Raw genomic sequence first — 13764 nt, forward strand, 5'->3', positions numbered from 1 at the left:
ATTATTATGTAGAAAGCCTTAAATTTTCCACAGGTCCAGATTCCTAACAGAACGTGTTGATTTCTTTTAAGCAGGATACAAATTTATTTAAAATAAGAAATACTTCATCTTAAGAATTCTCAATGACAGTATCAACCATCATTACCACCTTTCTGAAACATTCTGCATTTTACTTGTAATTTAGGAAAGTGGAAGATTGTTTGTGTATCACGATCTCACCTGCCTCATCATTCCCCAAAGCATAATTTTTGTCTTGAATACAAAATGACTTACATTTCATTTCATTAAGAAGCTGTTGGCTGGCTTCAAATAAACTTTTATACATAACAATAGACTGAGATAATTGGTCCTTTTCTTTTGTAAGTGCTGCCATTTGTTGCTGCTTCTTAACATCTAAGAAAAAAAATTGAGATAATTTAAATAATTTAAAAACTGACTTTTCTAAAATACGTCATAAAGTGGTTAGATAGCTAATAAACACCAAGTTAATGGAAAGCAAAACAAGGTTATCTAAAGTATCACTAACAATGGAGTTTAACCATTTATTTCCTAGAAACTTACCATTGTAAAACATGAACGGTAGGATATATGGTTCTAAGGTTCTTGATAAAAGTGGTAGCCGGGGCTCAAATACAATAAAATATTCAGTACTATCCCTTCCAGGACTACTTTCTGCCAGCACCAGACTCTGTACATATAAACAAACAATAGGGGAAAACAAGATTTAAAAAGAAAATTTACAACATATAAATGTTACATAACTCATTATGCTGTTTTCAAGTAAGTGGTTAATTTTAAAGGCCAAAGGCATAGGCTGATCCTTAAGATTCCATTAAACCATTATCACCACCACCACTACCCAAGACATACAACTTTTTACCTTCTGGTATTGGTTTGAAAGCCAAATGATCGTATCAATAAACAGCTTATGTGAAAATTATGTATGATAAAAAATTTCAAGAAAAAGTTATTTCCTTCACATTAGAAATAGATGGCCACTTAAAATTTTGACCTGTAAAATCTTCTTGATTCTAACCTCTAAATTGAAAGCAGCATGAAAGAGCTGATAGTGTGAAAGTTATAAAAACAATCACAAAGCCCAATGCTGAGTTTAAGTTACAGCTGTTAACATGGAAATAGACCCATCAAAGTCCCAGGTGACAGAACAAGAGATTTTGAAAAGCTCTAAAGATTTTTTAAATTGTGTCTTTCTCATTAATGGATAAAAAACCTTTTGATATACTTTAAGACCATAACATATAACTAGTAAATGACACAAATATATTTTTATCTGAAATGATTTTTTCACAGTTCTAAGGGAAACGATAGTAGCTGTTTTTGTTTAGACTATAACAATACAATTTACAGAAAAGTAGTATTTTTAAAAAATCTAAATCGATATGGCACTGTAGGTCAATCCATGAAATAAAATTATAAATTACAGCTCACAGACTTTTTCCCAAAGAATATAGAATACAAGCCCACCATTAAACCGACTGCCAATCAGTTTCTGAATGTGGTTTTCAACAGACTTACATAAATGCAAACATGTATTTAAAAAATACTGTTTGCATTTTAAAAATAAGTAACATATACTTTAGCAACTTGCTTTCAGCACTCGATTTGATCAATTCATGTGAACGTATAGATGCCAATTTAAAATTTATGCATAGTACACTATACTATACTACTCATTCATTGGGTGGCAAATATTTAGTATGTTTACAATTTTTAAACAATTATCTATAACATAGCAAAAATATATCTCCAAATGTTTCTCTGCAAATGTGTTTTCTGGGATGAATAATGAGAAGTATAAGTTTATTTTAAAAGGTAAGTATCAAATTTCCCTTATAAGAAGCTGTATCAATTTATCCTCTCACCAGCAGTATATGGGAGTGCCCAATTCCCCTTATGCTGGCCAACATTTAATATCAATCATATTTTTTTTCTAAAAAGGGGAATTAAAAAGCAACCAGTCATTATTATTTTAACTAACATCTCCCTGAGTGGTACTGAAATCATGCTCCTTATGTTTACAGGTTATTTATATTTTCTTTTCCATTAATTGCTTGCTCATATTCTTTGCCCATTTATTTTTCTACCAGTTTGTCTTTTTTTAAAAATTGATTTGCAAGTAGTTCCTTAGGAGGTTTTAGAAATCTGTTCAATATATCAGTCCTTTAATTATATGTATCTAACATACAGTCATGCACCACATAACAATTCACTAACAAAGGACCACATGTACAATGGTGGTCCCAAAAGATTATAATACTGTATTTTACTATACCTTTTCTATGTTTAGATACACAAATACTATTATGTTAAAATTACCTACAGTGTTCAGTACAGTCACATACTGTACAGGTTTGTAGCCTAGGAGAAACAGGTTATGCTGCTGGGTGTGGTGGCTCATGCCTACAATCCCAGCACTTTGGGAGGCCGAGGTGGGTGGATCGTCTGAGGTCAGAGTTCGACACAAACCTGGCCAACATGGTGAAACCCTGTCTCTACTGAAAAAACAAAAATCAGCTGGGTGTGGAGGGCACGCGCCTGTAGTCCCAGCTACTCGGGAGGCTGAGGTGGGAGGATTGTTTGAACCCAGGAGGCGGAGGTTGCACTGAGCCAAGAGTGCGCCAAAGCACTCCAGCCTGGGTGACAGAGCAAGATTCTGTCTCAAAAAAAAAAAAAAAAAAAAAAAAAAAAAGGAAATAGGTTGTGACATATAGCCCAGGTGTACAGTAGGCTATATCACCTAGGTTTAAGTATACTCTACGATATTTGCACAACAATGAAATCACCTGATGATGTATTTCTTAGAACATATGCCCGTCATTAAGTGATGACATGACTGCATACAGCAAAATCAATATTTCTCCTTAATTTACTACCTTAAAAACTTTTTTTTTCTACTACAGAATCAGATAATAAACCTGATCATCCAGTGTCAACAATTATCAACACATTGTCACTGTTCTTTTAATTCTGTTTAAGATATGCTTACGTACATAAAGTGTAACCTTTTTTTTTTTTTGAGACAGGGTCTTGCTCTGTCACCCAGGCTGGAATGCAGTGGCATAATCATGGCTCACTGCAGTCTCAACCTCTCAGGCTTAAGCTATCTTCCCACCTCAGCTGCCTGAGTAGCTGGGGCTATAGGTGCGTTGTCACCATGCTTGGCTAATTTTTAAATTTTTTGTAGAGATGGGGTTTTGCCATGTTGCCCAAGCTGGTCTTGAAATCCTGGGCTCCAGCAATCCTACCTTAGCCTCCCAAAGTGTTAAGGTTATAGGCATGAGCTACTGTGCCCCGCAGAAAGTGTAACTTTTAATGTAGTTAAATATAATCTTTTCCTTTTTATCTTGTTTGAAGAGGAATCTCCTATCTCAAAGTTTTATAGTTTTTAATCCCTGATGCATACCTACCAAGAAAAAAGGATAAACAGAATAACAGAAATGAAGAGTCCCAAACTGGATCCAAGTATAAATGGAAATTTGGCATATGAGAAACAAACAAATGCATATCAGAATGAAACTTAGACACTGCCATCAGAAATGTCCAGATCATGTAGGCAAATAATACAGTGAATCTGAATAGCACAGTTAACAAACTTAAGCAACTACAAATTTAGATTGTAACTTTAAACAAAGCAATAATGTGGAACATTTACAAACATTGGTTGTGCTCTAGACCAGTGTTTCCTAAACTTCCCTAATGATAAGAATCACCTGCTTTTTAAAAATCAGATTCTAGAGCCCTGCTCCAGACATACTAAATCAATATGTGAGGCAGGAGCCAAGAAGGACTTGAGTTTTCTATTTATTCAGTGAGATATCAGGGTCCTCTAGTGGTAAGAGTATATTTACATGCATGATGTGAAGAGATTTTTATATACAGCTGCTGGGGAACAGCTAAATCTCGTGTCTGAATCTCAGGAGTATATACAGCAGGTTTAGCAATTTCAAATGACTATAAGGGGGCCAAGAAAACTGGAGACAGGCCGGGTGCGGTGGCTCACGCCTGCAATCCCAGCACTTTGGGAGGCCGAGGCGGGTGGATCACAAGGTCAGGAGATCGAGACCATCCTGGCAAACACGGTGAAACCCCGTCGCTACTAAAAATACAAAAAATTAGCTAGATGTGGTGGTGGGTGCCTGTAGTACCAGCTACTTGGGAGGCTGAGACAGGAGAATGGCGTGAACCCAGGAGGCAGAGCTTGCAGTGAGCAGCAATTGCGCCACTGCACTCCAGCCTGGGTGAGAGAGTGAGACTCTGTCTCCAAAAAAAAAGAAAAAAAAAAAAAAAAAGAAAACTGGACATAGCTAAACAGGAAAACAGGTAAAGTTTTCTTTAGAAAACATTCTTTAGAAAGAAGACTAGATGTCTTCTTCCAATACAAATCCACTCTGCATGTTAAGTATGTCTCCCCACTCCCCTTTGTTTTTCAATGTGGCTTTCATTACCTAATTTTTGTTAGAGCACAAGAAAATTTTACTTTATTCTCCACTATAATAAAAAAGGAAGAACAAGTGTGAATATAAGTGGTAAATACACATGTCCTCAATGCCAATAAATGAAAAGAAGTGGCATGGAAGCGGCTGACTGGAAACCAGACACACTGACAGGAGCAGTCACTGTTCAGGGTGCACATACAGCTGGCTAAGAGAATCCTCACCCAGTGTTGACAGATCTTTAGATTTCACCAAATAAATTAGAAATGCAGATTTTTATGTAAAAATTCCAGAACTTTAAATGTTGGAAACTAATTACAATGAAAATGCTGTATTGGTCAGCCACTGCCAGACCAACTGACAAGTCTTCAGGCCAGGTACAGCTGGCAGGCTCCTACCGTATAAGCCTAATTTTACTGAAACAATGTGATGCTGCAATGAGTTAGACACAGAAATGAACAACAACAAAAATACAAGAAAAGGTAACATTTCATATCTATTAGTACTGTTAGAATTACTGAAAAGATATCAAGAAAATTAATGGATTTGAAAAAGGGTCAATAGAATCCAGATACATCAAAAATTAAAGAAACTAAGGATATCACAGATAGCACTGTGAATATGATCTGCCCCTCCAATATAAACAAGGAAAGTTCTAAAAACAAAAGAACATCTCATGAAAAAGTACTTATATACCAAAGAGCACTAATATTTTTAAGAAAAAAATGAAAATTCTAAAAGAAATGGTCAGTAAACAATCTTAGAAAGATTAAAACCAAAAAATGTTCGACAAAAATAAATTTTTAATCAGATACTTGGTTAGAATTTTTAAAAGTGTTCACACATATAGTGTTGCTAATATGAGTAAGACAGACATATACTTCTGGCAGGAATATAAACTGAAGAGCACTGGCAGTAACTACCAAAAGGCTTAAAATATGCATATCCTATCTCTAACGCATTCTGCTTCTAGTAATTTCTTAAAGAAATAATATATGCAAAAGGATATATAGTCATCCCTTGGTATCTGTGGGGTACTAGTTCCAGGACTCCCACAGATACTCAAATCCATGCATACTCACATCCCTGATATAAAATGGTGTCGTATTTGCATACAGCCTATGCACATACTCCATATACTTTGAATCATCCCTAGATTACTTAGTAATAACTACTAAAATGCTATGAAAATAGTTGTATTGTTTATGGAATACTGACAAGAAAAATGTATGTATTCAGTACAGATGAAATTTTTTTCCTAATTATTTTTGAATCTACAGATGTGAAACCCACGGATATGGGGGGCTGACTATACACAGAAGAAAGCTAATGGAAGCACTGTTGATAAAAACAAACTTTAGAAAAGAACTAAATTTTCACTAAGGATTGATCAAATAAATTGTGGTCATTAATATGATGTAGGCTTACTTTTACTAAGAATATATTAGAGATGTTAAACAAGAAAAGATTTTTATAAAGGCACAGTTCTATTAATGAAATTTTACACCCTCCGAACATGTATATAAATCATATACACACATGGTATGCAGGCAGCATTAGTGTATATGCCGAAACTCTGGAAGGTAATACTAAGTTGCTAAGCATCTATTATCTCTGACAGGTGACAATATCTTGATTATTTATGGAGGTTCTTGCACTGTATATTTTTAAAATACAAATAAAACTATTTTCATTTTAGAAAAAAATGAGTAACAAAGACAAGTTGTTTAATTAAAATTTACCTGGGCTACATTTTTTGTCTCTATCCACATAACGGCAGCTTTTCAATGAAACATAAAACATCACGTACTGTCACTAAAGTTAAAAACAACTAGAATCAGAGAAAGCTGTTATCCCATAGGAAAAACGAGAGTCTTACTTATAAAGATCCTGGGTTCAATTTGTAATAGCAAAATCAGAAAATATTTCAGCTGACTTCCCAATTTAGTGCTATGATTAGAACATCTTCATAGCTATACAAAAGAAAAGGTGTCTTAATATGGTGGTTAAAAGCATTAAATACAGAAATTCTATCTACCAAAAGATATAAAAAATTTACCATGATTTCAGCCGAACCATTCACGAAGGGGAATTCAAGTGTTCTAACTTTCCCAATAAAAAGTGGGGTATCAGTATCTTCCTCATTAGAGCCTTTAATGGTGGCTATTATAGTGCCAACCAAATCAATTCCAGTATGGTTGTCGTACTCATCCTTAAAACAAAAAATGGAAAACAATTAGAGAAACTGATCAGAAGATTAAACCCAGAGAAGAGCATGTACAAATCAGAAATAATACAGAGAGCCCCCAACATTAAATTATCTGGATCTTTCTTAGTCTAAGCACAAAATTCAGTTCTAAGTTTGAGTGTTCCACAGGCAAGAAATAGTTCCAGAAACCATAAAAGAACAAGAGACTTCAATACAACAGTTCCTACCTTACTAAATTACAAGGACTCCCATTTTAAAATATCACCTTTTCATGTACTTTTAGTACCTACAGATGTGAAAAAGTGCTTAATAAGTTATTATAAACTTGTAGTGACTTTAAATATTTTATTAACACCAGCAGCACCTGTATACATTTGAAAACCAATGGGCCTATATGTGTTTCTCACAATGTTCGGTGCTTATATGAGATTCAAAGACCCTTGGAGTAATTCTATGGCACCGTTTACCCCAACAAGATGTTTTGGGAAAAGAAGAGATGTCTAGGGAAGAATAACCAATCATCTAAAACAGGAAAATAAACTGAAAGTAGACAAGCATCCAACCAACCAAATTTTCCATAAAGGTGCAGTCCCACTACTGTGTTTTACATGTTTTTGTTAATATTTTTGACAGCTGTGTTGCTGCTTATGCTTCATGAAATCTGCAGCCTTGGAGGAGCTCTGATTTTCTTTCTTAACTATGAGCAGTCATCAGAACAGATCTCTTTAAAAAAAAAAAAACTTATGTCCTTCAGTCCCCTCAGTGAACCGGACATTGAAGAGTCAATATAGTTCACAGTCATTCGTGATATATACACTAAACAGGTGAGTAAAGGTATGTATTAGAAAAGGTAGCAGCTGGGTGTGGTGGTTCACAGCTGTAATCCCAGCACTTTGGAAGGCTGAGGCAGGAGGATAACGTGAGGTCAGGATTTCAAGACCAGCCTGGGCAACACAGCAAAACACAGCAAAACCCCACAGAAAAAAAATTTAAAACTAGCCAGGTGTGGTGCTGTGCACCTTGTGGTCCCAGCTACTCAGGAGGCTGAGGTGGGAGGACTGCTTGAGGTTGCAGTGAGCTATGATTGTGCCATGCTACTCCAGCCTGGGTGACAGAACAAGACCCTGTCTCAAAAAAAAAAAAAAAGGTAGGCAGATTGAGATTTCTGCATTTTGAGTCAGTTCTGCTTATTATTCTGAATTCATTTTATGTATAATGTTATATATTCTCTATTTGTATTCAAATACAAAGATATTTATAAATATTTAATTCATCTGCAGAAGTTTCCCCTATAACCTTAATCAGAGTAACTGACAGAATCCATACAAATAATTTTGTACCCTAAAATCAAAGATAATTTTTCTTGTTACCCTTCGCAGTTTTGGAAGAAAATAAACATTACCGTGATACTAAGATGTAGATCTCTGACCAAGGTCCTACTGGCAACTGAGCGAACATTTGAAACAGCTGGTGTAGGTGGTTTAATTTTAGGTACTAACTTCACAGGTTGATTAGGCAGGACTTCAACTATAACCTTACAAAACAAAAGAGACATTCTGATTAACAATATATTGATGCTTTAACATTTAAGAGGAAGGGAAGACATAACAATGGCACATACTAAATAAAATTAAATGTTACCTTCTAAAATTTATTTCCATTAATCTTTTAAAAGTAATCAATTTGCTTTTAAAATTCAGCATAAAAAAGTTAGGTCAGGTTAATTTTTGGATGTTTACAGCCATCTAAGAACAAACTTAGAGGTATTAAAAAACATAGGTAATCAAAAAAATTAGTATACCGACAGTTTTTTGTTTTTTTGAGACAGAGTCTCACTGTGACACCCAGGCTGGAGTGCAGAGGGGTGATCTCTGCTCACTGCAACCTCCGTCTCCTGGGTTCAAGCGATTCTCCTGCCTCAGCCTCCTGAATAGCTGGGACTACAGGTGTGCGCCCACCACGCCCAGCTGATTTTTGTATTTTTAGTAGAGGAGGAGTTTCACCATATTGGCCAGGCTGGTCTTGAACTCTTGACCTCAAGTGATCTGCCCACCTCGGCCTCCCAAACTGCTGGGATTACAGGCGTGAGCCACTGCACCCAGCCTATACCAACAGTATTATATGTAGATGTGTATTTAAACTGCCTTGAACATCACTATCCAGAATTCTAATAACTGAAATACTATTTATTTTTAATTTCCAACTTTCATTATTTTAAAAATTATCTTAGATTCAGGGGGTGTATGTGCAAGTGTATTACATGAGTATATTGCAGGATGCTGAGGTTTGGGCTTCTAATGATCCCGTCACCCAAGTAGCAAACACAGTACCTAATAGGTAGTTTTTCAACTCTTGCCCACCTCCCTCTTTCCCCTCTTTTGCAATCCCCAGCGTTTACTGTTCCCATCTTTGTGTCCGTGTGTACCCAATGTTTAGCTCCCACTTGCAAGGGAGAACATGCAGTATTTGGTTTTCAGTTTCTTAATTAATTTACTTAGGATAATGGCCTCTAGCCACATACATGTTGCTGCAAAGGACATAATTTCGTTCTCTTGTTATGGCTGTGTGAAATATTACTAATATTTTTCATGCATGGTTGATATAAGCAACTTTACAACACTACACACTAAAATGCTGAGTCTTTGATATAAAGAGAAATGGAAATGTGACTCCTGTAACAGGTCAAATTATTGAACAAATTTAAACATATTATATACTAATTTTCCTGAAAATTGAATTATTTATATTTCACATCCAATAATTACTTCACTTTTAAACAAAATATTTCATTCATAAACTAAATAAGAAAATGTGAAGCTATTTCATGTAATGCAGAACCAAGGGGGAAAAAAAAAGAAAATGTAAAGCTAACTGTGGTATATAAAAAAAGTAAGCAAACCTGTTCACTGTGGAGAATATTTGTTTTATCCATCATAAAACCAAACTGGATACAATATGTCCCCACTTTATTAGGAATTACTTTATCCCTAAATTTAAAAGAAAGTTAAGATTACTGACAATGTTTGTATAAAGGGGGAAGGAATTCAAAGAGTCAACATTTCTGTTCTTTCCACAAAAATAAATGAGTAGGAAGAATAGAACTACTAATAGTATATTGACCTTCATTCGTTCAACAAATATTTCTTGCATACTCCCAGGTTCCTCTTACCTGTACATTCTTTTACAAAACATCCAGAATAAAAGTGCTGGATATGGTAAAAATTGAAAGAACAGGAATATGAAGTTGAGAAAGCAGTAAATACGTAAAAAATGCTGAATTATATGTCAAGTAAATTTTGCTTCATTTCTACTTTATGAATTTCTAAGCGACAGTTTTGTATTTCAAAATTATAGAACATCCTGCTGATCTTCTATGTAACTTTTTTTCCATTCAAGTACTATTTGAAATATTTAACTACACATACAAGGTATTTACTGTGAATCAATTACCAATAATGAACTCAGTGCCTAAGAAGAGGTACACTTATTAACCTATTTTTGGTCACGCTTTACCACAAAGAAAATATGAATAATATTCTACAATATGTGCGATGTGGCTCATGATCCCTAGGGTAGCTTTTGCATGTCATTCATATTCTCAAAATACCGGCTCAATGCAGTACAAAGCACAGGCTTTGAATACATACTTGAATTCAAATCCCGACACTGTAACATCTATGCAACCTTGAAGAAAATTATTTAACCTTTCTCTATATTGTTTTCTCTGAGATGGTAATTCCTAAGAAAGTTATATTGAGAATTTAAACAAGGCTGGGCGCAGTGGCTCATGCCTGTAATCCCAGAAATTTGGGAGGCTGAGGCAGGCGGATCACTTGAGGTCAGGAGTTCAAGACCAGCCTGGCCAACATGGCGAAACCCCATCTCTACTATTAATATAAAAATGAGCCAGGCATGGTGGTGTGCGCCTGTAGTCCCCGCTATTCAGGAGGCTGAGGCAGGAGAATCGCTTGAACCCGGAAGGCAGAGGTTGCTGTGAGCCAAGATCACTCCACTGCACTCCAGCTTGGGTGAGAGTGAGACTCTATCTCAAAAAAAAAAAAAAAAAAAAAAGAGAGTTAAAATGGACTTCTGCTTCCAAATGGCAGGCCAACCCTTCATGATGAAAACAGCTGTACAAAAAAAAAAAAAAAAAAAATTGCTTGAAAATGTTAGAGTTAACAAGCTAAAGTAAAAAATAACTTAGTAGAATATAAGATAGAAAGGAGGCCCTGGGATATAAATTTCATATTTAAGGATGCTTTAGTCCTGGGAGTAAATTCTAGCAGCACAGGTAAACCTAAAGCAGACCAGCTTGCAAAAGAAATGCAACTTCCTTTGAATCATGTCCATCTCTGAAACTGAAGTGGTAATAGATGGGTAGCAGCCCAGAAAACGGACAGAAGCAAATGTAACACACTCTTATCCTATATATCATATCCAATTATTTCTATAAATATTCATAAATAAAATGTCTAGTACAACAATAATAGAATCACCAGATACATGAAGGACAGAACTAGAATGAAAACCAACAGAAACTAAGAGAAAATCACAACAGACCTAAAGGAACTCTAGGCAGACTTTAATACATTGATTAACTGAAAACGTCAAACAGAAATTGGCAACTGAAGGAGGGACTTAACAGAAAATCAGATGTCACCGAAGAGAGAATTAGTTAACTGAAGATAGTTCAAAGTAATCATCTGGAAGGAAGAGAGGTAAAAGAATGGCAAAATTTTTAAAAACTGAAGACCACGAAATCAAAGCCCGTGAAAACCAAGCAGGATGTAAAAAAGAAATCCACATAGACATATCATAGTAAAACTGCTGGGCAGGGGATGAGGTGGGGGCAGGGGAGGAACCAACCACAAAATAACCAAAGGAGGGAAAATACATTTTTTAAAAAAATAATGAGACTGACAACAGAATGAGATAGTGAAGGATGGTGGTTAAGAAATTGCTGACCTTGAATACCATATGCAGTAAAAATATCCTTCAAGTATGAAGGTGGAATAAAGATATTTTCAGGTAAAAATAAGATAATTCATCACCAGCAGACATATTGAAGGAACTTCCTAAGATGGAAAACAATACCAGATGAAAGCCTTGAGTTAAAGATTAACAGAAAGGATAAATGAGTAAATCCCAATAAACACTGATTGTAAGCAATAAAAATGATGCCTTGATAGGTTTAACATTCACAACAAAAAGGCATGTAATTTGGGAGAAGGAAATGGAAGTAAATGTTCTAAGATCCATGCACTGCTTAAGAAGGTAAAAAAATACAAATTATTACTAGATACTGGCATGTCAAGTATACACGTTACAAATCTCCAAGGAAATCACTTAGAGAACAGTGAAAGATTGTATAACTACCAGAAAATGACTATTAGAAACAATAAATCAAAAAGGAAAACAGGAAAGAGAAGGGAAAAAACAGTTGGATCATACAGAAAACAAAACAGATCCAAAACCAAGTGAATTGGTATATGTAAGACCTAAACTTTCAATGAGAAGACAAAGATTATCAGGAAAAAAAACGATAATGCCATTTACAAAAGATACACTTAAAAGAATATACCTATCTATCTATCTATCTATATATGGAAACACTAATCCTCATGATTCCCAAAGTGGCTTTTGCATGTCATTCATAGGGAAAGTTGGTATACTATTACCAAAGTAAACTTTAAGGCAAAAACATTACTAGAGAAAAAGAATACTTCATAATAATAAAAGGTTTAATTTGCAAGAAAAAATAATAATAATCATCTAAGTCTGCATGTACCTAATAACAAAGCCTCAAAATATGTATTTGTTCTCTTATGTAAACTAAGAGAAAAAATAGACAAATCTTCGTTCATACTTGGAGATTTACTACACTGCTAGGTGAAACAGACAAAAAATATAAAAGATATAGAACACTGTACCTCAAATGCAAAAATCACATTATTATCTAGTATATTTGGAACATATACAAAAATTGACTATATCCCCAGCACAAAAACAAATAACAACTAATTTCAAAGGACTGAAATCATACAGGGTAAACTAAATTTCACAATTCAGTAAACATCTGAATAAGCCATGGTCAAAGGATGAAATCACAATGAAAATTAGAAAATATTTTAATCCAAGGCTGGGCTCAGTGGCTCATGCCTGTAATCAGCACTTTGGGAAGCTGCAGTGAGAGGACTGCTTGAGACCAAGAGTTTGAGACCAATCTGGGCAACACAGTGAGGCCCTGATATCTACCAAATTAAAAAAAAAAAATTAGCTGGGTGTGGTGGCACACATCTGTAGTCCTAGCTACTAAGGAGACTAAGGTGGGAGGATTGCTTGAATCCAGGAGTTCAAGGCTGTAATGAGTTATAATCACACCATGGCCCTCCAGCCAGGATGAAAGAGCGAGACTCTGGTTCAAAAAAAGAAAAAAGAAAAAACAATTTTTGATCCAAATACTAATAAAAATAAAATACATAAAACTTGTGAATGCTACTAAAGTTACGCTTAGAAATGTACAGCTCTACATACATATACACATATACATGTTTTGTGTGTGTGACCAAAATAAATGAGCTAAAAAACCTCCTCAAGCAGTTTTAATAAAAGAACAAATGAAATGCAAAGTAAATGAAATTAAACACATAAAATATATTTTAAAAGCCCAAAGTTTGTTCTTTAAAAGATCTAAAAAATTGAAATCTCTTACTAAGATTAGAGTACAAACTGTCAAGAATGAGAGATCACAGATCTTACAGAAAATAAACAGAACAGTATGAACAACAAATTTGAAAATTTAGATAAAATTGATAGTCTGACAGCCTATTTATTTAGATAAAATTATCTATTTATTTAGATAAAATTATCTATTTATTTAGATAAAATTGATAGTCTGACAGACAGTGGTGGCGCATGCCTATAGTTCCAGCTACTTGGGAGGCTGAGGCAGGAGAATTGCTTGAACAGGGAGGTGGAGGTTGCAGTGAGCTGAGATCATGCCACTGCACTCCAGCCTGGGAAACAGCGCGAGACTCTGTCTCAAAAAAAAAAGATAGTTTGATAATTACAAGATATCAAAACTGAGCAAGAGACAGGAAA

At 35.0% G+C, this 13764-nt stretch overlaps 1 protein-coding gene across 10 annotated transcripts in view; it reads right to left on the bottom strand.

The window, feature by feature from the left end:
• SMCHD1 (structural maintenance of chromosomes flexible hinge domain containing 1) overlaps window positions 1-13764 on the bottom strand; it is a 147859-nt gene that overhangs the window by 33238 nt on the left and 100857 nt on the right. For all 10 annotated transcript variants that reach the window (XR_010151859.1, XR_010151858.1, XR_008540621.2 and 7 more), the window contains 5 exons: window positions 9563-9650; window positions 8066-8197; window positions 6514-6666; window positions 562-688; window positions 274-393 (listed from right to left, as the gene is read on the bottom strand). Coding sequence is in view for 7 of the 10 variants with exons in the window: in XM_512045.8 (XP_512045.2) it covers window positions 274-393; window positions 562-688; window positions 6514-6666; window positions 8066-8197; window positions 9563-9650 (620 nt within the window). In the remaining 3 variants the exon portion in view is untranslated. The remainder of the gene's footprint in view (window positions 1-273; window positions 394-561; window positions 689-6513; window positions 6667-8065; window positions 8198-9562; window positions 9651-13764) is intronic.

This window comes from Pan troglodytes, chromosome 17, assembly GCF_028858775.2.
Source record: "Pan troglodytes isolate AG18354 chromosome 17, NHGRI_mPanTro3-v2.0_pri, whole genome shotgun sequence".
NCBI classification, from domain to species: Eukaryota; Metazoa; Chordata; class Mammalia; order Primates; family Hominidae; genus Pan; species Pan troglodytes.